Source organism: Ahaetulla prasina, chromosome 6 (genome assembly GCF_028640845.1).
Source record: "Ahaetulla prasina isolate Xishuangbanna chromosome 6, ASM2864084v1, whole genome shotgun sequence".
Lineage (NCBI taxonomy): Eukaryota > Metazoa > Chordata > Lepidosauria > Squamata > Colubridae > Ahaetulla > Ahaetulla prasina.
In genome coordinates this window covers 112,997,679-113,023,723 of record NC_080544.1, presented here as the reverse complement: position 1 = coordinate 113,023,723, position 26,045 = coordinate 112,997,679, and the positions used below count along the sequence as shown (strand labels likewise).

Below are 26,045 nucleotides of genomic sequence, written 5' to 3'. Positions count from 1 at the left end.
AGAAAAGAGAATAGAGTAGAGTAGAGTAGAACAGAGAATAGAATAGAGTAGAGTAGAGTAGAGTAGAGTAGAGTAGAGTAGAGTAGAATAGAACAGAACAGAAAAGAGAATAGAGTAGAGTAGAATAGAATAGAGAATAGAATAGAGTAGAGCAGAGTACAATAGAACAGAACAAAGAATAGAGTAGAGTAGAGTAGAGTAGAATAGAATAGGAGTAGAGTAGAGTAGAACAGAGAATAAAATAGAATAGAATAGAATAGAGAATAGAATAGAATAGAAGAGAATAAAATAGAAGAGAATAGGAATAGGAATAGAATAGAGAATAGAATAGAGTGGAGTAGAGTAGAATAGAATAGAATAGAGAAATGAATGGAATAGAATAGAACAGAGAATAGAATAGAGAATAGAGTAGAGTAGAGTAGAACAGAACAGAACAGAGCTGGAAGGGACCTTGGAGGTCTTCTAGTCCAGCCCCCTGCTCCCGATTTCTTAAGGCAAGCGTTCCACTGGTTAATTGTCCTCACTGTTAGGAAATGTAGATGACACTATAGGGCATTGCACACCAAAACAACTAGACCCCAAAACATATTTTCCCTCCCTCTGCAATCACTCTGCTAAACAACTCATTCCCACAACACTGTCTTACTGCCTGGGATGTCACCCACGTAGTAGGGCTGAATTACCTACTACCCTGCTCATCATTTCATCTTTCCTATGACCTGTTTCCTTGGCTTCTTAGGACTATAATTTTGTTGTTTGTATCTTGTGATTTCTATTGATTGCCTTTGTTTAGTATCCTAGCATGATTTATGTCGATGGATTATTTAGTATCCTATGACTATTGGTTTGTTGTGCCTTATGATTTATGATGATTGTATTTTATGATTATGATCGTGATTTATCACTTGTTGCTCGTATGTTCGCTGAGAGCTTCCAAATTCCTTGTGTGCCCCATCACATTTGGCCAATAAAGAATATTCTATTCTAATTGTACTGAAAATATTTGGGCCTCTTGTAAGTGCTGGAAGAAACGCCCTGCGCACAGAGGAGACCCCAACGCGAACAAGAGAGCTGATTTTCCATGTCGTCTTTCTAACATAGAGTAGAACAACATAGCATAACAGAGTTGGAAGGGACCTTGGAGGTCTTCTAGTCCAACCCCCTGCTTGAGCAGGAGACCCTATACTGTTTCAGACAAGTGGCTCTACCATCTTTTCTTAAAAATCTCCAGTAATGGAGCATCCACAACTTCTGGTGGCAAGCTGTTCCACTGGTTAATTGTTCTGTCTGTCAGGAAATTCCTTCTTAATTCCAGGTTGCTTCTCTCCTTGATGAGTTTCCATCCATTGCTTCTTCTCCTGCCTTCTGGAGCTTTGGAGAATAGTTTGACTCCCTCTTCTTTGTGGCAACCCCTGAGATATTGGAACACAGCTATCATGTCTCCCCAGTCCTTCTTTTCATTAAACTAGCCATGCCCAGTTCCTGCAACCGTTCTTCATATGTTCTAGCCTCCAGTCCCCTAATCATCTTTGTTGCTCTTCTCTGCACTCTATCTAGAGTCTCAACATCCTTTTTACATCGTGGCGACCAAAACTGGATGCAATATTCCAAGTGTGGCCTTACCAAGGCATTATAAAGTGGTATTAACACTTCACGTGATCTTGATTCTATCCCTCTGTTTATGCAGCCTAGAACTGTGTTCGCTTTTTGGGCAGCTGCTGCACACGGCTGGCTCCTATTGAAGTAATCGGCCACTAGGATTTCTTGGAGAGATGGACTTCCTATCCCATGTCATTTGAACCTTTCCAGAAGGCTGGTATCCTATGAGGCCAAGAAATTTAACCAAAGCTTCCAAGCTTTTAATCTAGTTGTGAGATTTGTACATGCTGGGTTCATGTTCCTTAAGTCATGAATGTGGATGGAGACATGAACAGGCATATATATAAAAATGGAAGCCATAGAAGAGAATATTTATAGTTTAGGATTGAACTAAACTGTAGTTCTTGGTGCTCTCAACAATAAAAAAGGATGTGGAGACTCTGGAAAGAGTGCAGAGAAGAGCAACCAGGATGATGAGAGGACCAGAGGCTAAAACATACAATGAATGGTTGCAGGAACTGGGCATGGCTAGTCTAGTGAAGAGAAGGACCAGGGGAGACAGGAGAGCAGTCTTCCAATATTTAAGGGGCTGCTCCAAAGAAGAGGGAGTCAAGCTATCCTCCAAAGCACCTGAAGGCAGGACAAGAAGTAATGAGTGGAAACTGATCAAGGAGAGAAGCAACCTAGAACTAAGGAGAAATTTCCTGACAGTGAGGACAATTAATCAGTGGAACGACTTGCCACAAGAAGTTGTGGGTATTCCAACACTGGATTCCCAAAGGTGCTTTTTCAGGAGGCAACTGGACTTTCTGGTTTTTTTCTTTTGAAGATGTTTCGCTTCTCATTCAAGAAGCTTCTGGTGGATGGTGGGGAATGGAAGGATTGATACTCCTTGCAGACAGCTGGTCATTTGCATCCTTTTAGAAGGTTGTTGAGGCCACTTGGAGGTCTGTCTGTGTCCTCAGGGTCACCTGAGTGGTGCAAATGGTTCCTGTAGTCTGCAGTTTTTTTGATGTCGTGTCCCACTCCTCCGCTGACGGCCGGGTCGGGGGAGTCCGTATCAAGCGTGCCTCTGCAGCTCTGCCAAAGTCCTATCAGAGTTCTCAAGGCAGGCAGGAGACCAGGAAGTGACTTCAGCAATCCAAGTTAGACTTTGCCTGACTCAGAGAATGCCAGAAAGCAGATCCTTTATATAGGCCATGGGGTGTGGCTCCATGACTCAGCACTTATCCAGGCCTGCCCCTCCCTTCCTTTTGCTGACGTCGCCTCTCAACTCTCCGGAAGCGAGGATCTCTCCAGCCTCCAGCTGTTGGTAATCTGAGCTCATGACTGGCTTCACATTCTTCAGGCTCACATGCTGTGGGGGAGGGGTTTAGTTGCTCCGTTTGCCTGGGCATGGTGCCAGGACTGGAGGCTGAAGGCACGTCAGGCCCTTCGTCTTGCTCGGCCTGTCCGGGCATGGTGCCAGGGCTGGGGGCTGGAGGCATGCCAGGACATTCTTCCGAACTATCAGCGTCCGGCAGGAGATAAGAGGGGCCTGGCTGCGGCAGGGGGAGCGAGCGAGACACAACATTTCCTCTGGAAATCCATTCCTACTCCCACCCCATTCCAAGGGTCTTCATCCCAAATTGTGTCGCTAAAAAGCACCTTTGGGACGACAACCATGACCTGGATGACTGAGAATCTCTACAGACTTCCATCACTGGAGGTTTTTAAGAATCGAATAGAATCGAATAGAATCGAAATAAATGGAATGGAATGGAATGGAATGGAAAGGAAAGGAAAGGAAAGGAATGGAATGGAATGGAATAGAATAGAATAGAAATAAATGGAATGGAATGGAAAGGAAATGAAATGAATGGAATGGAATGGAATGGAAAGGAAAGGAAAGGAATGGAATGGAATGGAATGGAATGGAATGGAAAGGAAAGGAAAGGAAAGGAAAGGAAAGGAATGGAATGGAATGGAATGGAATGGAATGGAATAGAATAGAATAGAAATAAATGGAATGGAATGGAAAGGAAATGAATAGAATAGAATGGAAAGGAAAGGAAAGGAAAGGAATGGAATGGAATGGAATAGAATAGAATAGAATAGAATAGAAATAAATGGAATGGAATGGAAAGGAAATGAAATGAATGGAATGGAATGGAATGGAATGGAAAGGAAAGGAAAGGAATGGAATGGAATGGAATGGAAAGGAAAGGAAAGGAAAGGAAAGGAAAGGAATGGAATGGAATGGAATGGAATAGAATAGAATAGAAATAAATGGAATGGAATGGAATGGAATGGAATGGAATGGAAAGGAAATGAATAGAATAGAATGGAATGGAATGGAAAGGAAAGGAAAGGAAAGGAATGGAATGGAATAGAATAGAATAGAATAGAATAGAATAGAAATAAATGGAATGGAATGGAAAGGAAATGAAATGAATGGAATGGAATGGAATGGAATGGAATGGAATGGAAAGGAAATGAATAGAATAGAATGGAAAGGAAAGGAAAGGAAAGGAATGGAATGGAATGGAATAGAATAGAATAGAATAGAATAGAATAGAAATAAATGGAATGGAATGGAAAGGAATGGAATGGAATGGAATGGAATGGAATGGAATGGAAAGGAAATGAATAGAATAGAATGGAATGGAAAGGAAAGGAAAGGAATGGAATGGAATGGAATAGAATAGAATAGAATAGAATAGAATAGAAATAAATGGAATGGAATGGAAAGGAAATGAAATGAATGGAATGGAATGGAATGGAATGGAATGGAAAGGAAATGAATAGAATAGAATGGAATGGAAAGGAAAGGAAAGGAAAGGAAAGGAATGGAATGGAATAGAATAGAATAGAATAGAATAGAATAGAAATAAATGGAATGGAATGGAAAGGAAATGAAATGAATGGAATGGAATGGAATGGAATGGAATGGAAAGGAAATGAATAGAATAGAATGGAAAGGAAAGGAAAGGAATGGAATGGAATGGAATAGAATAGAATAGAATAGAATAGAAATAAATGGAATGGAATGGAAAGGAAATGAAATGAATGGAATGGAATGGAATGGAAAGGAAAGGAAAGGAATGGAATGGAATGGAAAGGAAATGAATAGAATGGAATGGAATGGAAAGGAAAGGAAAGGAATGGAATGGAATGGAATAGAATAGAATAGAATAGAATAGAATAGAAATAAATGGAATGGAATGGAATGGAATGGAAAGGAAATGAATAGAATAGAATGGAAAGGAAAGGAAAGGAAAGGAAAGGAATGGAATGGAATGGAATGGAATGGAATAGAATAGAATAGAATAGAATAGAAATAAATGGAATGGAATGGAATGGAATGGAAAGGAAATGAATGGAATGGAATGGAATGGAAAGGAAAGGAAAGGAATGGAATGGAAAGGAAATGAATAGAATGGAATGGAATGGAAAGGAAAGGAAAGGAAAGGAATGGAATGGAATGGAATAGAATAGAATAGGATGGAATGGAATGGAATGGAATGGAAAAGATACGTTCATCAAGGTACAACATTTACAACACAATTGATGGTCAATATATCAATATAAATCATAAGGATTGCCAGCAACAAAGTTACAGTCATATAGACAAGCCATTTGTCTGGAATGGTATAGGCCCTATATACTATAGGATTTCCTGCCTGAGCAGGGGGCTGGACTAGAAGACCTCCAAGATCCCTCCAGACTCTGTTTTTCTGTTATCCCTTCCTCTTCCTCCCCACCGCTGTTTTTGAGATCAGAAGCAGTTACTGCAAATAGGGATGTTTACCAAGAAGCCGCCGTGACTCGCTCTGTAGGGCGGCTGAACCTTCAATCTGCCTTCTCCGCTATTCAACACGGAATTAAAATAACAGGATTGGAAGACGGGAGCCGCGTCGGCTAGGCATTGTGCGCGTCACGCCGCCTGTATACAATTACGGGAGGCAGGGGGGAGAAATGCAAACACGTTGGTCGCATTTCAGAACATTTTTCCTTTCAGGGTCCAATTTTCTTCCCCCCCCCCCCGGGTGAAAGACTAATCAGCCGCTTCGCGGAGAGACAGGTGTTTATGCCAAAGTGGCGCTGAGTAGCCTTCGCTGGTTGGTGTCTCATTTTCATGCTCGAGGCCTCTCTTTGGGAAAAATGACAGGCGCACCGTTAAGTGTTTGCCTCCTCCCAGGATCTGCCCTACGCCAGCTTTGCAACAGATGCTGCATAAAAGGAGTATATTTGTAGCTCGGGGTTTGAATGTGGGGTCCTTGGTAGTTTCTGAGCTTGGTGGTTTTCTTGAAGATGTTTCATGACCCAACTAGGGAACATCATCAGTGCATCATCAGTGCACTGATGAGGTTACCTAGTTTGGATAATGAAACATCTGCAAGAAAGCCACCAAGCTCAGAGAGCAACAAGGACCCTACAATCCTTTTCCTCCTCCTCCTTACAAACTCCATCCCTTCTAGCCCTGATGATGTGCAGAGTGCAGAGAAGAGCAACAAAGATGATTAGGGGACTGGAGGCTAAAACATATGAAGAACGGTTGCAGGAACTCGGTATATCTAGTTTAATGAAAAGAAGGACTAGGGGAGACATGATAGCAGCGTTCCAATATCTCAGGGGTTGCCCCAAAGAAGAGGGAGTCAAACTATTCTCCAAAGCACCTGAAGGCAGGACAAGAAGCAATGGGTGGAAACTAATCAAGTAGAGAAGCAACTTAGAACTAAGGAGAAATTTCCTGACAGTTAGAACAATCAATAAGGGGAACAACTTGCCTGAAGAAGTTGTGGATGCTCCAACACTGGAAATTTTTAACAAAATGTTGGATAACCATCTGACTGAGATGGTGTAGGGTTTCCTGCCTGGGCAGTGGGTTGGACTAGAAGGCCTCCAAGGTCCCTTCCAACTCTGCTATTATGTTATGTCATGTTACCTAGTTTGGATAATGAAACATCTGCAAGAAAGCCACCAAGCTCAGAGAGCAAAAAGGACCCTACAATCCTTTTCCTCCTCTTCCTCCTCCCCCTCCCTTCTAGCATTGATGATGTTATCTAGTTGGGTCATGAAACGTCTGCAAAAAAACTACCAAACTCAGAGAGCAACTAGGACCATACGGCCTCCTCCTCCTTCTCCTCCTCCCTACAAACCCCTCACCCTTCTAGCACTGATGATGCTATCTAGTTTGGTCATGAAAGGTCTGAAGAAAATCACCCAACTCAGAGACCACCCGGGACCGCTCAAAGCTTAAAGCGTCCTCTTTGCAGCTTTCCCCCAGTCTGGATTGTGGTGATGCGCAATGGTATGATCTGAAATCCAACCTGATCCACTGGGTCCCGTTTTGGGGTATCCACGCCGGCGAAGGCCGGCTTATGAACACTCAAAGGAGAAATGTATGGGCAGGAAACTCCGAATTTGCTTTGCCAGCAAGCTGCAAATTTAATCGTGATTCCCGCTTTCCGTGATGCGATATCCTGGAACAATTTCTCCGTGTTTTCTGCACGTAGCTACATAGAGCCTTGGAGAAGCCAGGAGGAAAATGTAACTTCTCTGTTTTTACGCCTTCTTCTTTTAACTCTGGGCAGTTGGTGCAAAAGAAGGGGAAAAGGAAACTCCTGGTCTCGGGGGTGGGTGGGTGGGACGGAGGGAGGGGGAGCTTGCAAAGTCAGCAGCTCTTACACGCTTTGTAATATCTGTAACAATCACCCTGCTTAGCAATGGGAATTTTGCTCCCGAATGTGGTCGTAAGTCGAGGACTGCTGGAGTTTGATTAGCTCTCTTTAATAAACCTATCTTTCCAAACTCCATTGATCTAGGAGGGAGGCTCCCAATACAGGCAGCCCTCGACTTATGACCGCAATTGAGCCCATCATTCGTGTCGTTAAGCCAGACAGTTGTAATGTGAGTTTCGCTCCATTTTACAACCTTCCTTGCCACCGTTGTTAAGTGTATCATTGCAAGTGAATCTGGTTTTGCTTGTCAGAAGGTCGCAAAAGGGGATCACGTGACCTTGGGACACTGAAACCATCATAAGTACATGTCAGTTTCCAAGCATTCTAATTCTGACCACAGGGAGGCTGCACAGGTTGTAAATATGAAAAGTGGTCATAAGTCACTTTTTTTCAGTCTTGTCTGAATAGTTGCTAAATGAAGGGTTGTAATTCAAGGATCACCTGTATGGACAATATCATACATATAGGTAGTCCTCAACTTAGAACAGTTCACAGTTCGAAATTACAGCAGTACTGAAAAAGTGACTTAGGACCATTTTTCATACTTACGACTGTTGTAGCATCCCCAGGGTCACCTGGTTTACATTCAGACGCTTGGCAGCTTATTCATATTTACAACAGTTGCAGTGTCCCCGAGTTACACGATTCCCTTTTGCAACCTTCTGTTACTAACTTAACAACTGCAGTGATTCACTTAACAACCGTGGCAAGAAAAGTCGTAAAATGTAAAAATGTAAAAAAGGTAAAAAATGTAAATTATTATTATTATTATTATTATTATATTATTATAATATTATTATAATATTATTATAATATTATATTATTATTATTATTATTATTATTATTATTATTATTATTATTATTATTATTATTATTATTATTATTATTATTATTATTTAATTTCTATAACGCCCTTCTCCCGAAGGACTCAGGGCGGTTTACATCCAGGTAAAAAAACACAATGAAAACATACAATATACAGATAAAAACCAATTTTAAAAAACCTATTCGATTTGGCCCAATTAATTAAAAATGTAAAATGTAAAAATGTAAAATGTAAGAAAGTGAAAATGTAAAAAATGTAAAAAGTTGTAAAATGTGAAAATGTAAAAAAGTGTAAAAAGCTGTAAAATGTAAAGGTAAAATGTAAAAAACGTAAAAGGCAAAAATGTAAAAAGTTGTAAAATGGGGGAAAACTCACTTAACCAATTTCTCACTCAGGTTCAACAGTGGTCATAAGTCAAGGACTGCCTGTATGAAACCCAGAGGGTTTTAGAAACACGATCCACCTCCCCCCCCTCTTCCAGCCGGTCTGGTGAGGGGGGGAGAACAGCCGAGGGCCGTCAAAGCCCCCCCACCAACGCCTCCCCCCCTTCTCCCAGGGCGGCCACCCGATTAATTAAGTTCATTAAAAGAGCATAAAAACACTCGCAGTCACTCCTCCTCCTCCCGGCTTTTTCATGATAATTATTAGCTGGGTGATAAAAATCACCCATCGGCCGGGCGTAAATTACAACCTCTCCAGCAGGGATGTAAGCCACCCGCTCAACAGGCAGCACAATTTCACTGAGAAAATCTCTCCGGCTTCTTCAGAAGGGAAAAATAAAAGCCACAGGCAGTTTTGCACAGCTAGAAACCAAACCGCCCCTCTATAAAGCCCTTTAGAAGACCACACTGGGATTATTTGCATCTAGTTTTTTTTTTTATTATTTACATTTATATCCCGCCCTTCTCCGAAGACTCAGGGCAGCTTACAGTGTATAAGGCAATAGTCTTCATCCTATTTGTATATTTACAAAGTCAACTTATTGCCCCCCCAACAATCTGGGTCCTCATTTTACCTACCTTATAAAGGATGGAAGGCTGAGTCAACCTTGGGCCGGGCTTGAACCTGCAGGCTGCTGTGTTCTAATAACAGGCTTCTTACCAGCCTGAGCTACCACGGCCCACTTAATTTTGGTCACCACGATATAAAAAAGAGGTTGAGACTCTAGAAAAAGTGCAGAGAAGAGCAACCAGGATGATGAGGGGACTGGAGGCTAAAACATACGATGAACGGTTGCAGGAACTGAGCCTGGCTGGTCTAGTGAAGGGAAGGACCAGGGGAGACAGGAGAGCATCTTCCAATATTGGAGGGACTGCCCCAGAGAGGAGGAAGGGGGTCAAGCTGTTCTCCAAAGCCCCTGAAGGCCGGACAAGGAATAATGGATGGAAACTGACCAAGGAGAGATTCAACCTAGAAATAAGGAGAAATTTTCTGACAGTGAGAACAATCAACCCATGGAACAGAAGTTGCCTTCAGAAGTTGCAGGACCTTCATCATTGGAGGCTTTCAAGAAGAGACTGGACTGCCATCTGTCAGAAAAGGTGTAGGGCAGGGATGTCCAAACTTGGCCCCTTGAAGAGTGGTGGACTTCAACTCCCAGAATTCCCCCAGCCAGCAACTTGCTCATATTTATAGCTCATGCTGGCTGGGGGAATTCTGGGAGTTGAAGTCCACCACTCTTCAAGGGGCCAAGTTTGGACACCCCTGGTGTAGGGTCTCCTATTTGGACCTGGGGTTGGACTAGATGACCTCCAAGGTCCCTTCCAACTCTGTTAATCTATTAATATCTGCACCGAGAAAGCAAAGTGACTCCAAGGCTGATGGCTTCTCTCTTTTAAGATAACATAACATCAGAGTTGGAAGGGACCTTGGAGGCCTTCTAGTCCAACCCCCTGCCCAGGCAGGAAACCCTACACCATCTCAGTCAGATGGTTATCCAACATTTTCTTAAAAATTTCCAGTGTTGGAACATTTACAACTTCTGCAGGCAAGTCGTTCCACTGATTAATTGTTCTAACTGTCAGGAAATTTCTCCTTAGTTCTAAGTTGCTTCTCTCCTTGATTAGTTTCCACCCGTTGCTTCTTGTTCTGTCCTCAGGTGCTTTGGAGAATAGTTTGACTTCCTCTTCTTTGTGGCAACCCCTAGTTGCCTAGTTGGAACACAGCTATCATGTCTCCCCTAGTCCTTCTTTTTGTTAAACTAGACATACCCAGTTCCTGCAACCGTTCTTCATATGTTTTATCCTCCAGTCCCCTAATCATCTTTGTTGCTCTTCTCTGCACTCTTTCTAGAGTCTCAACATCTTTTTTATATCGTGGCGACCAAAACTGAATGCAATATTCCAAGTGTGGCCTTACCAAGGCCATATAAAGTGGTATTAACACTTCATATGATCTTGATTCTATCCCTCTGTTTATGCAGCCCAGAACTGTGTTGGCTTTTTTAGCAGCTGCTGCACACGGATGGCTCATATCTAAATGGTTGTCCACTAGGACTCCAAGGTCCCTCTCACAGGTACTACTGTTGAGCAAGGTACCACATATACGGTACTGGTGCATTTTGTTTTTTTGGCCTAAATGTAGAATGTTTTCTCCAACTTGAGGACAGGTCCTGCTTGCAAAGCCAACACATAATATATATAATATAACATCAGCGCTCTCAGTTCGTGGAATCAAGGCGGCCAGTGAAGAATTTGTAAAGTCGCTGGAGCAGAGACTGGGACACAGTCAAAAAAGTCGAAACGGCAGGCGTGAGGATGTACGGATAGCCCTCAGTTTACAACAGTTCGTTTGGAGTTGCAAGGCCCCTGAAAAATAGGAACTTTTTTCACACTTACGACCGCTGCAGCATCCCCTGTGGTCACGTGACCCAAATTCACAGGCTTGGCAACTGGCATGTACTTATGACGGTTGCAAGGGTCATGTGACCCCATTTTTGTGAGCTACATTCATACGCTTGGCAACTGGGTTCGTATTTATGACTGTCGCGGGGGGGGAGGGGGGGCCGGGCGGGCAGGATCCCCTCTTGCCACCTCCCGACAAGCCAAGTCAGCCGGATCCCCTCAACGACCTGTGTGATTAACTTCACAACTGCAGAGTCTCCAGGATAGGCGAGCCCTGACACGGTGGGATGCTGACACAGTCGTTCACTTATCAACTGCGGTGAGAAAAGTCATAAAATGGCACAAAGCTAACTTTTTAACAATGGACTCGCTTAGCAACGTACATTTTGGGCCGAACGGCGGTCGTAGGTTGAGGACTGCCTGTATGGAGATGATTAGTTGGCTTGCGTTTCCCAGTTTGCGGAGGGAAGGATAAACGAGGCCATGAAAAAGAAAAGGTGTGAGGTCTAATTAGCCAGAGATGAAGTCCATTCGGCTTATAATTATCTGGTGGGTGCAAAAAGGGCCCTGAACAGATTAAAAATTGCAAAATCTGAATCGAGTTTCTTTTCTGAGCCGAAAAGCCTCCATTCCTTCATGATCTCTCTGCCCTTTTCTGGATGTCTTTTTACAAGCCTTTGCGACGATCTTGGAAACGGGCCGCTCAATTCTGCAAACCGTCAAAGACTTTTAGATGCTGGGTTACATACAAAGCGAACTCAGGGTTAATCCGACTCCGATACGGGTAAGTCCTTGACTTACGACTGCAATGGAGCCCCAAATGTCTGTTACTAAGTGAAACAGCTGTTAAGTCGGCAAAGGAAAAAAGAAAGACAGAGAAGGAAGGAAGGAAGGAAGGAAGGAAGGAAGATAGGAAGGAAGGAAGGAAGGAAGGAAGGAAGGAAGGAAGGAAGGAAAGAAAATAGGAAGGAAGGTAGGTAGGAAGGAAGGAAGATAGGAAGGAAGAAAGGAAGGAAGGAAGATAGGAAGGAAGGAAGGAAGATAGGTAGGAAGGAAGGAAGGAAGATAGGAAGGAAGGAAGGAAGGAAGGAAGGAAGGAAAGAAAATAGGAAGGAAGGTAGGTAGGAAGGAAGGAAGGAAGATAGGAAAGAAGAAAGGAAGGTAGATAGGAAAGAAGGAAGGAAGGAAGATAGGAAAGAAGAAAGGAAGGAAGGAAGATAGGTAGGAAGGAAGGAAGGAAGATAGGAAAGAAGGAAGGAAGGTAGGTAGGAAGGAAGGAAGGAAGATAGGAAAGAAGGAAGGAAGGTAGGTAGGAAGGAAGGAAGATAGGAAAGAAGGAAGGAAGGAAGAAAGGAAGGAAGGAAGATAGGAAAGAAGGAAGGAAGGAAGGAAGATAGGAAGAAAGGAAGGGCAGAGGAAGGTAGGTAGGTAGGAAGGAAGGAAGGAAGAAAGATAGAAAGGAAGGTAGAAGGGAAGGAAGGAAGGGAGGGAGGGAGGGAAATAGCACTTCTTTGTTCTTCTTGGGGAGTGTTTGAAATATTCATAACAGTGAATCGTTGGGGTCCTTGGTGCTCTCTGAGTGTAGTTGTTTCTTGCAGACGTCTCGTTGCCCAACAAGGTAACGTCATCAGTCCTAGAAGTGTCGAGTTGTATAATAAAACATCTGCAAGCAAATAAACCAGCTCATAGCTTCTGTATAAAACTGGAAGCAAGCCACACTCAGTAGCACTGATGATGTTACTTAGTTGGGTCATGAAATGTCTGCGAAAACAACAACAACAACTATGCTCAAAGAACATCAAGGACCTCACTCTCTTCCTCCTCCTCCTCCTCTTCCAGCTCCTCTTCATCCTCCTGCTGGCATTAGGGTGGGTTTCTACGCATTTCGCTGAATGCATAGAAACTACTGCAAAAAGCTCTCTTCAAATGCTTTCTGGTGGCAAGCTGTTCCACTGGTTAATTGTCCTCACTGTTAGGAAGTTTCTCCTTAGTTCCAGGTTGCTTCTCTCCTTGGTTAGTTTCCATCCCCTCCCTCCCTCTCTTCCAGAATCACAGGACTGCAAGGGATCTCAGAGGTCCTCTAGTCCAGCCCCCTGCTCAAGCAGGAGACCCTGTACCAACTCAAACAATGGCTGTCCAGCCTCTTCTTTAAAATCTCCAGTGATGGAGCTCCCACAATGTCTTGTGGCAAGCTGTTCCACTGATTAATTCTTCTAACTGTCAGGAAATTTCTCCTTAATTCCAGGTTGCTTCTCTCCTTGATTAGTTTCCATCCATTGTTTCTTGTCTTGCCTTCTGGTGCTTTGGAGAATAATTTGACCCCCCTCTTCTTTCAGGTACCCCCTCAAATACTGGAAGACTGCTATCATGTCCCCCCCCCCCCAATTCTTCTTTTCTCTAGACTTGCCAAACCAAATTCCAGCAACCATTCTTTGTATGCTTTAGTTTGCAGACCTTTGATCATCTTAGTTTTATTTATTTGTCAATCATATATAAGATAACAGGTAAAAGTATAAACATAATTTGGATACATGAAAAGAGTAAGTAACAGTCTAAGCTTAAAGTTTTTGGAGGTTTGGGGAAGAAACTACAGAGTCAGGTAGTGCATTCCAGGCGTTGACAACTCTGTTACTGAAGTCATATTTTCTGCAATCGAGTTTGGAGCGGTTTACCTTGAGTTTGTATCTATTATTTGCTCGTGTATTGTTGTGGTTGAAGCTGAAGTAGTCATTGACAGGTGACTCTTCTCTGAACTTTTTCCAAAGTCTCAACCTCTTTTTTGTAGCATGGTGACCAAAATTGGTTGCCATATTCCAGGTGTGGCCTTACTAGGGTTTTATTTTAATTCTGGGAGTTGAAGTCCACCTGACTTAAAAGTTACAAAGCTTGATAAACACTGAGTAACAGAGAGAAGTTCTGGTTTGGAGAAGGGGGCCGACTTCCCCTGTTCCTCGCCCCCAGCTTCCTTCCTTCAGATCCAGACCTGAGACCACCCGAATCCCCTTTGCAATTGGAAAGACCAAACCGACTGGGAGGGAACGAAATGTGCCTTCTTGCACCCAGGATGCTCAATGCATGCCCCCCGCCCCGGCTCCCTCCCCTCATCTGCAAAGCCAAATTGTCAGTTGGCTGGATGCTAAATTTACGCCAACCATCTATTTTCGGAGAAGGGGCGCAGGCTTTAAACACCTCTCCATAATGGATGGGGAGAAGCAGTTTAAATAACAATAAAATGGAAGATTTAGGGGGATTAATAAAGGTGTCTTTTAAAGCTGCGTGTTGCCATTGAAGTAATTAACGGGGCATAAAGGAAACACGGTTGGAACAGGGGCGCACGCGGGAATTAAGACTTCTTAAAAATTGCCGGTGATCTCAGCACGCCAGGCTCCGGGCCTCGATGCGGTGGAAAATGGGAAGAGTCACTGATCAAAAGCGGATTTAAAAGTTTTAAGTGATAACGGGGGAGATCTGAAACACAAAGGTTAAGAGGACGTTAGAAGGAGGATAATTCCACCTGATTAAATTTTTATTCCAGGTGGCTGTGAAATGCTCGGAGTGAATGGAGAGGGAAAGTTATTAATGGTGGAATCGCACCGTAAAAGAACACAGTTGGAAAGGGGATGTTCAGAGCCCATTTAGAAGACGGAGAGAGAAGGAGGAAGACAGAGAAAGAAAGAAAGAGAGATAGATAGAATGAAAGAGAGAGAGAGAGAGAGAGAGAGAAAGGAAGAAAGAAAGAAAGAAAGAAAGAAAGAAAGAAAGAAAGAAAGACAGGAGAAAGGAAGGAAGGAAAGGAAGGAAGGAAGGAGAAGAAAGAAAAAGAGAAAGGCAGACAGAAAGACAGAAATAGAGGGGAGCGAGAAAGGAAGAGAGAAAGAAAGAGAAAGAAAGAAAGAAAAGGAAGAGAGAAAAGAGGAATAGAGAAAGAGAAAGCGAAGAAAGTAAGAAGGAAGACAGAGAAAGAAAGAAAGAAAAGAGGAAGAAAGAAGGAAAGAAAGAAAGAAAACAGGAAGAAAGAAAGAGAAGAAAGAGAAAGAAGGAAGGAAGGAAAGAAGGAAAGAAAGAAAAGAGAAGAAGAAAGGGAGGAAGGAAAAAAGAGAAACAGAAAGGCAGAAAGAAAGACCAAAATAGAGAGTGAGAAGGAGAAAGAAAGAGAAAAGAAGATAGAAAGAGAGTGGAAGGAAAAAAAAAGGTCAAAAAAAAAAGAGAGGAAGAAAGAAAGAGAAGGAAAGAGAAAGAAAGAAAGAAAGAAAGAAAGAAAGAAAGAAAGAAAGAAGCTGGCATGCTTAATATTTTTCCCTTCTGCAGCTCCATTCGGCTTCCCACCCGGCCAACCATTCTTTTATTACCCACCTTTGCACTGATTTCTGTAAATGGGAATTTATGCAAACATCCTGCCTCAATTTACTCACATTTAATAAGATTAAGGACTGAGAACAGCAAACAAGCAACCAGCAGGACCAATTTTTAAACATCTAGCACTCCGCTGCCTGCTTGGCATTGTAAACACGGCTTCTTCTTCCTGACAAGCCCAAAATATTCACCTCTGCAAACAGGAATCTCTAAGCCAGGGCTGCTCAACCTTGGGAACTTCAAGAGGTGCGGACTTCAATTCCCAGAATGCCCCAGTCGACATGCATGGACTTCAATGTCCCAAGCATGCTGGTCGGGGGATTCTGGGAGTTGAAGTCCATACATGCTGGCTGCTGGATTCTGGGAGTTGAAATCCATAGATGATGACTGGGGAATGCTGGGAGTTGAAGTCCATACATACTGGCTGGGGAATGCTGGGAGTTGAAGTCCATAGATGATGACTGGGGAATGCTGGGAGTTGAAGTCCATAGATGATGACTGGGGAATGCTGGGAGTTGATGTCCATACATGCTGGCTGGGGGATTCTGGGAGTTGATGTCCATACATGCTGGCTGGGGAATGCTGGGAGTTGATGTCCATACATGCTGGCTGGGGAATGCTGGGAGTTGAAGTCCATAGATGATGACTGGGGAATGCTGGGAGTTGAAGTCCATACATACTGGCTGGGGGATTCTGGGAGTTGAAGTCCATAGATGATGACTGGGGAATGCTGGGAGTTGAAGTCCATACATACTGGCTGGGGGATTCTGGAAGTTGAAGTCCATACATACTGGCTGGGGGATTCTGGGAGCTGAAGTCCAATAGATGATGGACTGGGGGATTCTGGGAACTGAAGTCCTTAACATTAGGATTAAGTATTGGGTTCCTTGGTGGTCCTACTGTCTGCACCCTGTGTTGACTTTGCACAGAGGCAACACAGGCAGCTGGCAGTTCAAACCTCCCCTTGATTGCTCCAAATTGCCCCAAACGCTCCCACATTCCTGCCAAGTCCCAGAGCAAAGTGATGCTGCGCACACAGACACACCTCAAGCAGCCTCTGGCTGCAAACCGTCCAGCCCAACGCTGTGAGCATCACAACTGCAAAGCAAGAAATCCGGCAGGGCAAGTCGAGGATCCCAGAAAGCAAAGGAGCAAGGCAAGTAATCCAGAAAGAATTCAAGGAATCCAGGAAAGTTCGAACGTCGGCACTCAACACTCCATGAATTCAGCATTTGTTCCCAAAAAATGCCCTTCCCCACAGCATCTCCTTTAAGTCTCAGTCCCCAGGTGTGCCTTGTGAAGAGGGGTGGGGCACTCTCCTCCTAAGTAGTCTGTTCACTGAACACGGCGCCGTTCTCGCCTTCTCTCCACTCTCCATGCTCGAGGATCAGGAGGGGGTGGCCCTTCCTCATCGCCTGAACTCTGTCTCTTATGTTCACTGCTTAGCGTCTCTTGGTCATCCTGCCCCACTTCCTCCCTGCCTACAAGCCGCCCCAATCCTGAAAGGCCCTGGTCTGACTGACCCTGCTCCTCCCCATTTTCCTCCCAAGCCAACGAAGCCACCCCCTAGATCTCCATTGGCTCCAGTTCCAGCTCATCTTCCTCTGCAGATTCAGGCTATGACACACCCCAAACGTGGTTTTGTTCCACAAGGCACAAGGCCTGGCTCTAATTCAAGAGTCCTCAACACAATGACCTAGGACACTAATATGGGTACAGATAGACCTCGACCTACAACCGCTCGCTTAGCGACTGAAGTTACAATGGCGCCAAAAAAAGTGACTCAGCCCCATTTTCACACTCACTACCGTTTGCGGCACACACACACACCCAGGTCACGTGATCAAAATTCGGATGGCCTGGCAGCCGACTCGTATTTACGACGGTTGCACTGTCCCGCGATTCCCCCTTTTGCGACCTTCTGACAAGGGGGGAAAAGCCGGATTTGCTGAACTACCGTGTGATGAGCTGAAGAATGGCGGTGATTCGCTTATGACGGAAAGGGGAGGTCACATCAGGTTTTGGGGGCTCGCCCTCGCTGTTTACGAGCGATTGCGCGCTCCGGCCCCCCAGGATTTTCCCGTGACCCGAGTGGCCAGAGTACTCAGGACCTGGGCCTTCGGCTGATGCTATGTAATGCCAGGTCCGCGGTTAATAAAGCCCCCCTGATCTCAGATCTTATTCAGGAGGGGACCGCGGACGTTATGGGCATTACAGAGACCTGGTTGGGCACCGAAGGGGGGGTTCCCCTAATGGAGATGTGCCCACCAGGTTTCCGAGCATTCCATCAGCCGAGGGTCCAGGGTAGGGGTGGTGGGGTGGCGGTTATTATTAAGGAGAGTCTTGAGCCGAGGGAAACCACTGTGCCTCAGATAGCCGGGTGTGAATCCCTCTACGTGAAGTGGGGTCGTAGGACTCAGGTGGGCTTGTTGATCACGTACCTGGCTCCTTGCTGCGTGACAACAGCCCTGCCTGAGCTGCTGGAGTTGCTAGCTGGGTTGGCAGTTGAAACCCCTAGACTGTTGGTCATGGGGGATTTCAATTTGCCATCAGCCGGCGTGGCATCCTCGGCAGCTCAGGAGTTCATGGCTTCCATGATGGCCATGGACCTGATTCAACTAATTGACGGCCCTACCCACGTCGGGGGAGGCACCCTAGACTTGATTTTTATCTCTGGCCAGTGGTCTAATGATCTGGTTTTAAATGATTTAGTTGTCGAACCTTTGTCATGGTCAGATCATTTTCTCCTTCGTCTCGACTTTCTGACCGCTATCCACCACCGCAGGGAGACGGAACCAATGCGTTGGTTCCGTCCCAGGCGCCTGATGGACCCGGAGAGGTTCCTGACGGAGCTTGGGCCGTTTCCCGAGAACCTGGCCCACGACTCGACTGAAGAACTAGTCGTGGCCTGGGAACAGGCCGCGGCTGGAGCTTTGGACCGTGTCGTGCCTTTGCGGCCTCTGACCCGGCGTCGGTCTCAACCAGCTCCTTGGTTCTCCGAGGAGCTGAGGGAGATGAAGCGCCGGAGAAGACGCCTAGAGAGTGTCTGGAGATCCAGTCGTTCTGAGGTTGACCGGACACTAGTTAGGTCCTATAGTAGGACCTACCTAGTGGCAATGAGGGATGCGAAGCGTTCCTACGTTTCCTCCCTCATTGCATCGGCAGATAACCACCCGGCCGCCCTGTTTCGGGTGACCCGCTCTCTCCTTCAACAGGAGGGGCGGGAGGACCCCCTACAAGGGCGTGCCGAGGAGTTTAACGGTTATCTATACAACAAAATCGTTCAGCTTCGGGACGGATTGGATCAAAATTGGGTAGACCCAGGCGAGGGCTCCGAGACCCGTCTTGTTGAGGTGGTTTGGGATGACTTTGATCCTGTGACTCCCGAGGACATGGACAGGTTGCTGGGTAGGCTGAATGCCACCACATGTTTACTGGATCCGTGCCCCTCCTGGTTAGTACTGGCTACTCAGGAGGTGACACGAGGCTGGCTCCAGGGGATTACAAATGCTTCCTTTGCGGGAGGGGGTCTTTCCCGCTGCCTTGAAAGAGGCGGTGGTGAGACCCCTCCTCAAGAAGCCTTCCTCTGGACCCAGCTGTTTTAGGGAATTACCGGCCAGTCTCCAATCTTCGCTTCACGGCGAAGGTTGTAGAGAGTGTGGTGGCATGTCAGCTACCCCAGTACCTGGAGGAAGCTGTCTATCTAGACCCGTTCCAGTCCGGCTTCCGGCCCGGATACAGTACGGAGACAGCTTTGGTCGCACTGGTGGATGATCTCTGGAGGGCCAGGGACAAGGGTTACTCCTCTGCCCTGGTCCTATTAGACCTCTCAGCGGCTTTTGATACCATCGACCATGGTATCCTGCTGCGCCGGTTGGAGGGGGAGTGGGAGGCACCGTTTATCGGTGGTTCTCCTCCTACCTCTCTGACCGGACGCAGACGGTGTTGACAGGGGGGCAGAGATCGACTCCAAGGTGCCTCATGTGTGGGGTGCCGCAGGGGTCGATTCTCTCACCCCTCCTGTTCAACATCTATATGAAGCCGCTGGGTGAGATCATCAGTGGCTTTGGGGTGAGATACCAACTGTACGCTGATGACACTCAGCTGTACTTTTCCACCCCGGGCCACCCCAGTGAAGCTGTCGAAGTGCTGTCCCGGTGTTTGGAAGCCGTACGGGTCTGGATGGGGAGGAACAGGCTCAAACTTAATCCCTCCAAGACGGAGTGGCTGTGGATGCCGGCACCTCGGTACAGTCAGCTGCAGATGCGGCTGTCTGTCGGGAGTGAATCATTGGCCCGATGGAGAAGGTACGCAACTTGGGCGCACTCCTGGATGGTCGGTTGTCCTTTGAAGATCATTTGGCGACCGTCTCCAGGAGAGCATTTTATCAGGTTCGCCTGATCCGCCAGTTGCGTCCCTTCCTGGACCGTGATGCCTTATGCACGGTCACTCATGCTCTCGTGACCTCTCGTCTGGACTACTGCAATACTCTCTACATGGGGCTCCCCTTGAAGAGCACCCGGAGACTTCAGCTAGTTCAGAACGCGGCTGCACGGGTTATCGAGGGAGCGGTTCGGAGCTCCCACGTAACACCTATCCTGCGCAGGCTGCACTGGCTACCTGTTGTTTTCCGGGTGCGCTTCAAGGTATTGGTTACCACCTTTAAAGCGCTCCATGGCTTAGGACCGGGCTATCTACGGGACCGTCTACTGCCAACCTCTATCTCCCATCGTCCGGTACGTTCCCACAGAGAGGGACTCCTCAGGGTGCCGTCAGCCAAACAATGTTGACTGGGGAGGGCCTTCTCTGTGGGGGCTCCTACCCTGTGGAACGAACTTCCCCTCGGACTTCGACAACTACCTGACCTTAGGACCTTTCGCCGCGAACTTAAAACTTATTTATTTCGTATGGCTGGACTAGCTTGATTTTTAATTTTAAATTTGATGGGTTTTTAAAGTTTTATAATCTTATGGGGGTGTATGTTATTTTAATATTTGGGCACATTTAAATTAGTTTTTTAAGGGATATTTTAACTATTGTGTATATTTGTATTTTATCTGCCTGTTCACCGCCCTGAGTCCTTCGGGAGAAGGGCGGTATACAAATTAAAATATTATTATTATTATTATTATTATTATTAACAGCGGTGGCCTAAGAAAGGTCGTAAAATGGGGCAAAACTGACTTTTAACCACCTCGCATAGAAACGTTGGGCTCAATGGTGGTCATAAGTCGAGGACCCCCTGCAAATCGATCCAACACAAACACAAGCACATCCCGCAGGGGCTACCACCAGACTCGGCTGTGCCATGTCTTCAAAACGCGACGTATATTTTTTAAATGAATTTCGTATTTCTTGTTTTGCAGGTAAGTCGTTAAGGATTCTTCAGCCCCTTCGGGGGGGGGGAAGGGGGGGGAAGGAAAAGGAACATAATTGTCTTTAATGATCCCTCCACAAGCCGTTAACATTCAAATTGTCGAGCTGCATTGCGCTGAGAATCTTTTTCGGTAAATTACCTTCCAATTTGGTTGGGGGACAAAATTAAAAATAAGGGATTTTTAAAAAACGGGAGGGTGTTTGTGTGTCCGTTTTGCGTATTTGCGTGTGTGTGTGTATTCTTTTGTATCTCATTTATTTATTTATTATTTTCTTTCTCTCTCTCTCTCTCTCTCTCTCTCGGTTGCTATTTTGGTCCTTTTTAATCTTTTACTGGGGGGGAGGAAAAACAAACAAACATACAGCAGGTATGGTTTGGAATCAAAAGCCGATTTTCTGCACCAGTAAGTAAAAAAGCTATTTCTGCTCATCCAACATTTAATTTCTAGAAAATAGCCCGGTCAGATATGAAGAATTGGGAGTTTCCTGTTCACTTGACCGCGTTTTGCAATGCAGAACAAAAGCTGCCAACGCCCCAAAAAGACGGACTCAAGATACAGAAGGATCTCAAAAGACTTCAACACTGGGCCCCTATCTAAGAAAATGAAATACAAGGGTGACAAAAGTCAGGTTCTACATTTAGGCAAGGAAAACCAAATGCACAGGTATAGTATAGGACAGATGGTACCTTGCTCAATAGTAGTACCTGTGAGAGGGATCTTGGAGTCCTAGTGGACAACCATTTAGATATGAGCCAGCCGTGTGCAGCAGCTGCTAAAAAAGTCAACACAGTTCTGGGCTGCATAAACAGAGGGATAGAATCAAGATCACGTGAAGTGTTAGTGCCACTTTATAATGCCTTGGTAAGGCCACACTTGGAATATTGCATCCAGTTTTGGTCGCCACGATGTAAAAAAGATGTTGAGACTCTAGAAAGAGTGCAGAGAAGAGCAACAAAGATGATTAGGGGACTGGAGGCTAAAACATATGAAGAATGGTTGCAGGAACTGCGTATGTCTAGTTTAATGAAAAGAAGGACTAGGGGAGACATGATAGCAGCATGATAGACAAGAAGCAATGAGTGGACACCAATCAAGGAGAGAAGCAACTTAGAACTAAGGAGAAATTTCCTGACAATGAGAACAATTAACCAGTGGAACTACTTGCCTCTGGAAGTTGTGAATGCTCCAACACTGGAAATTTTTAAGAAGAGACTGGACTGCCATTTGACAGAAATGGTGGAGGGTCTCCTGCTTGAGCAGGGGATTAGACTAGAAGACCTCCAGGGTCCCTTCCAGCTCCATTCTGATTGTTTCTGTTCCTATTCTATTCTATTTACTCTCTTCCAATTTCTATTCTATTCTATTCTATTCTATTCTATTCTATTCTATTCTATTCTATTCTATTCTATTCTATTCTATTCTATTCTATTCACTCTCTTCCAATTCCTATAATATCCTATCCTATCCTATCCTATTTACTCTCTTTCAATTTCTATTCTATTCTATTCTATTCTATTCTATTCTATTCTATTCTATTCTATTCTATTCTATTCTATTTTCTATTCTATTCTGTTTACTCTCTTCCAATTTCTATCCTATCCTATCCTATCCTATCCTATTTACTCTCTTCCAATTTCTATTCTATTCTATTCTATTCTATTCTATTCTATTCTATTCTATTCTATTCTATTCTATTCTATTCTATTCTATTCTATTCTATTCTATTCTATTCTTATTCTATTCACTCTCTTCCAATTCCAATTCCAATTCCAATTCCAATTCCAATTCCAATTCCTATCCTATCCTATCCTATCCTATCCTATCCTATCCTATCCTATCCTATCCTATCTACTCTCTTCCAATTTCTATTCTATTCTGTTCTGTTCTGTTCTGTTCTATTCTGGAATAAAAATGTTCATCGCCTACTGGAAGTTGTTTCTGGGAAACTTCACTCTCTTTTGTGGCTTGGAAGGAAACCTTTCTGATAATTTGGGTCAGCGCTGCGTTCAGACAACCCATGGAATCTGCTAAGTGGATTCACCCGTTTTCTGGGTTCACACGATCCAGGGCATCATCAGGGAAGCTGAGGTAGCACAATATGCTAGATCACGCACACACACAGAGGCATCTGCCATATGCAACGCACACCACGCAACACCTCCAACCCCGGAGATACTAACTCCCAAATGCAGCAGGTTGCCACCAATGGGCTCTATGGCGGTGAGTTATCCTGAGCTGCGGTTTCCCTCAGAAATTTAAAGGAGAATATGTGTAGGTTGAAATGAGGGGTCCTGGGTGGTCTCTGGACGGTGGGGGAGTGTGTGTTTCTGGCAGACGTTTCATGACCCAACGAGGGAAAATCATCAGTGCTAGAAGGGAGAAGGGATTGCAAGGAGGAGGAGGATTAGCAGAAGGAGAAGAAGAAAGAGAAGGTTGAGGAGGGGGAGAAGAAGAAAGGAGAAGAAGAAAGGAGGAGGAGGAGAAGGTACAGGAGGGGGAGAAGAAGAAAGGAGAAGAAGAAAGGAGGAGGAGGAGAAGAAAGTGGAGGTTGAGGAGGGGGAGAAGAAGAAAGAAGGAGGAGGAGAAGAAAGAGGAGGGGGAGAAGAAGAAAGGAGAAGAAGAAAGGAGGAGGAGGAAGAACGAAGAAGAAAGGAGGAGGAGGGAAGAAAGAAGAGGAAGAAGAAGAAGAAGAAGAAGAAGAGGAGGAGAAAGAGGAGGAGGGAAGAAGGAGGAGAAAAGAAGGAGAAGAAGAAAAAGGAAGCAGAGGGGAAGAAGAAAGAGGAGGAGGGGAAGAAGAAAGAGGAAGAGGAGGGGAAGAAGAAAGGAGGAGGTGGAAGAGGAAGGAAAACAAGAGATAATGATGATGTAGAAGGAGGAGAAAGTGGTGCTATAGAAAGAGAAATGGTGATGGTGGAAAAGGAAAAGGAGGAAAGATGGAGAAGGAGAAGGAGAAAGCCTTCCCTCTATCACATTTAGTCTGACCGTCTGACCGTCCCCTCTCGAGCTGTGGGTGGGGTCTGCACGGGGTCCATGGGCCAGCCACCTTCTCTTCTGCTCCATTTCAGCCGGACTAATATTTTTTATGCCTTATTGAAGAGCTGATGATGAATCGGGACGGGGAAGAGGAGGAGGAGGAGGAGGAAGGAAAAAGCGAGTCCCCCTCCATTTTCCTGCTTATCTTCTTCCCTCCTAGGCCGGCCGGGCGGGCGGCTGCTGAGCTCCTGCCAGGACTCCACTCAGGCTAATGAAGCGCGTTGAGTAATACGATTATGAAATGTTTGAGCCTTTTGACGGCACAAAACCTGATGCGGAGGAGGGGCTTTCAAGCTGCAGGAGAGCCAAGAGGGAATGGCTGACACCAAAACTGGAAGATCTTCTGGTCAGAAGCAGGAGGACAGACACCCTCAACTCTTGGTCTACAAAGGGCTGGTGGGCAAAGATCCATCCATGCATCCATCTCTCCCTTCCTCCTTCCTTCCATCCCTTTGTCTATCCTTCCCTTCATCCATCCTTCTCTCCCTCCATCCCTCCCTCCATCCCACCATCCATTCTTCCATCCATCCTTCCCTCCTACTCCATCCTTTCCTCCCTCCCTATCTCCATCCATCCCTTCCACCCACCCTTCCCTCTTCCTCCATCCTTCCCTCCATCCATCCTTCATCTCTTCATCCTCTCCATCCATTCTTCCATCCATCCATCTCTTCTATCCACCCATCCCTCCCTCTGCCCATCCATCCATCCACCCATCCATCTATCCATCCATCGCTCCCTCCATTTATCCTTTCATCCCTCTATCCTTCCCTCCCTCTCTCCTATCCCTTCATCTCTCCATCCCTCCATCCATTTTTCCCTCCATCCATCCAACCATCCTACCCTCCCTTCATCCCAGTCATCCAGGTCAGGGTTATCCCAAAAGTGCTTTTTTTCCAAGAGGCAACTGGACTTTCTTGGTTTTTCTTTGAAGACGTTTCGCTTCTCATCCAAGAAGCTTCTTCGGCTCTGACTAGACTTCCCTTCCCCATCCTCCAGTCAGAGCCGAAGAAGCTTCTTGGATGAGAAGCGAAACGTCTTCAAAAGACAAACCAGAAAGTCCAGTTGCCTCTTGGAAAAAACCACCTTTGGTTAAAGGATCCCCTGTGTTCCGTTAATCTGGTCGCCAGGCACGATTAGCAATAAATAAGTTTAACTGGACCTTCCAACTTTGACTTTGTCCTTGCACACCCAACACAATTTCGTGGCTGAGCTTTGGAAGGATGAGCTGAAGTCCAAGACACCTGAAGCTCATCAGAGGCCCACCGCGCATGACATGGAAAAGGAGGAGGGTTAAAATCAAAACATAAAATACAAATTAGATGGATATGACCTTATAGTTGACCCTCTGCTCTGTCAAGGACCTTGGAATACTCATTTCTAAAGATCTAAGTGCCAGAGCCCACTGTAACAGCATTGCCAAAAAGGCACTAAGAGTTGTTAACCTAATCTTGCGTAGCTTCTTCTCTGGTAATATTGTACTACTAACTAGAGCGTACAAAACATTTGCTGGACCAATTCTTGAATACAGCTCATCTGTCTGGAACCCGCCCTGCATATCGGACATTAATATAATTGAACGTGTCCAGAGATATTTCACAAGAAGAGTCCTCCACTCCTCTGCTCGCAACAAAATACCTTATGCCACCAGACTCCAAATTTTGGCCTTAGACAACATAGAACTATGCCGACTTCAACCTGACCCAAGCATAATACAGAAAATTATCTACCACAATGTCCTCCCTGTAAATGACTACTTCAGCTTCAACCACAACAATACACGAGCACACAATAGATACAAACTCAAGGTAAACTCGATTGCAGAAAATACGACTTCAGTAACAGAGTTGTCAACGCCTGGAATGCACTACCTGACTCTGTAGTTTCTTCCCCAAACCCCCAAAACTTTAAGCTTAGACTGTCTAGTGTTGACCTCACCCCATTCCTAAGAGGTCTGTAAGGGGCGTGCATAAGCGCACCTGAGTGCCCACCATCCCTGTCCTAATATTCCTTTTTACTTACTCTTTTCATGTATCCAAATTATGTTTACACTTTTACCTGTTATCTTATATATGACTGACAAATAAATAAAACAAGTAATAAAATACTCACGATGTAGCAAGGCTCGCAATAGGCCTTCTTCTCCACCGCGTAGAAGGGCTGTCCGCGGAGCTTGTTATGGCAAATCATGCAGGTGAAGCAGTGGACGTGGAAGACTTGGTCCATCGCGGTACAACCGGTTCCTTCTCCTACCACGTTCTCCCCACAACGGGCGCAACGGCCTGGGAGGGAC

The 26,045-nt window shown here is 45.3% G+C and overlaps 1 protein-coding gene across 4 annotated transcripts in view; it reads right to left on the bottom strand.

Annotated features, from left to right (window-relative positions):
* LPP (LIM domain containing preferred translocation partner in lipoma) overlaps nt 1-26,045 on the bottom strand; it is a 267,940-nt gene that overhangs the window by 17,335 nt on the left and 224,560 nt on the right. For all 4 annotated transcript variants that reach the window (XM_058187147.1, XM_058187150.1, XM_058187149.1 and 1 more), the window contains one exon: nt 25,865-26,034. In XM_058187147.1, coding sequence (XP_058043130.1) covers nt 25,865-26,034 — 170 coding nt within the window. The remainder of the gene's footprint in view (nt 1-25,864; nt 26,035-26,045) is intronic.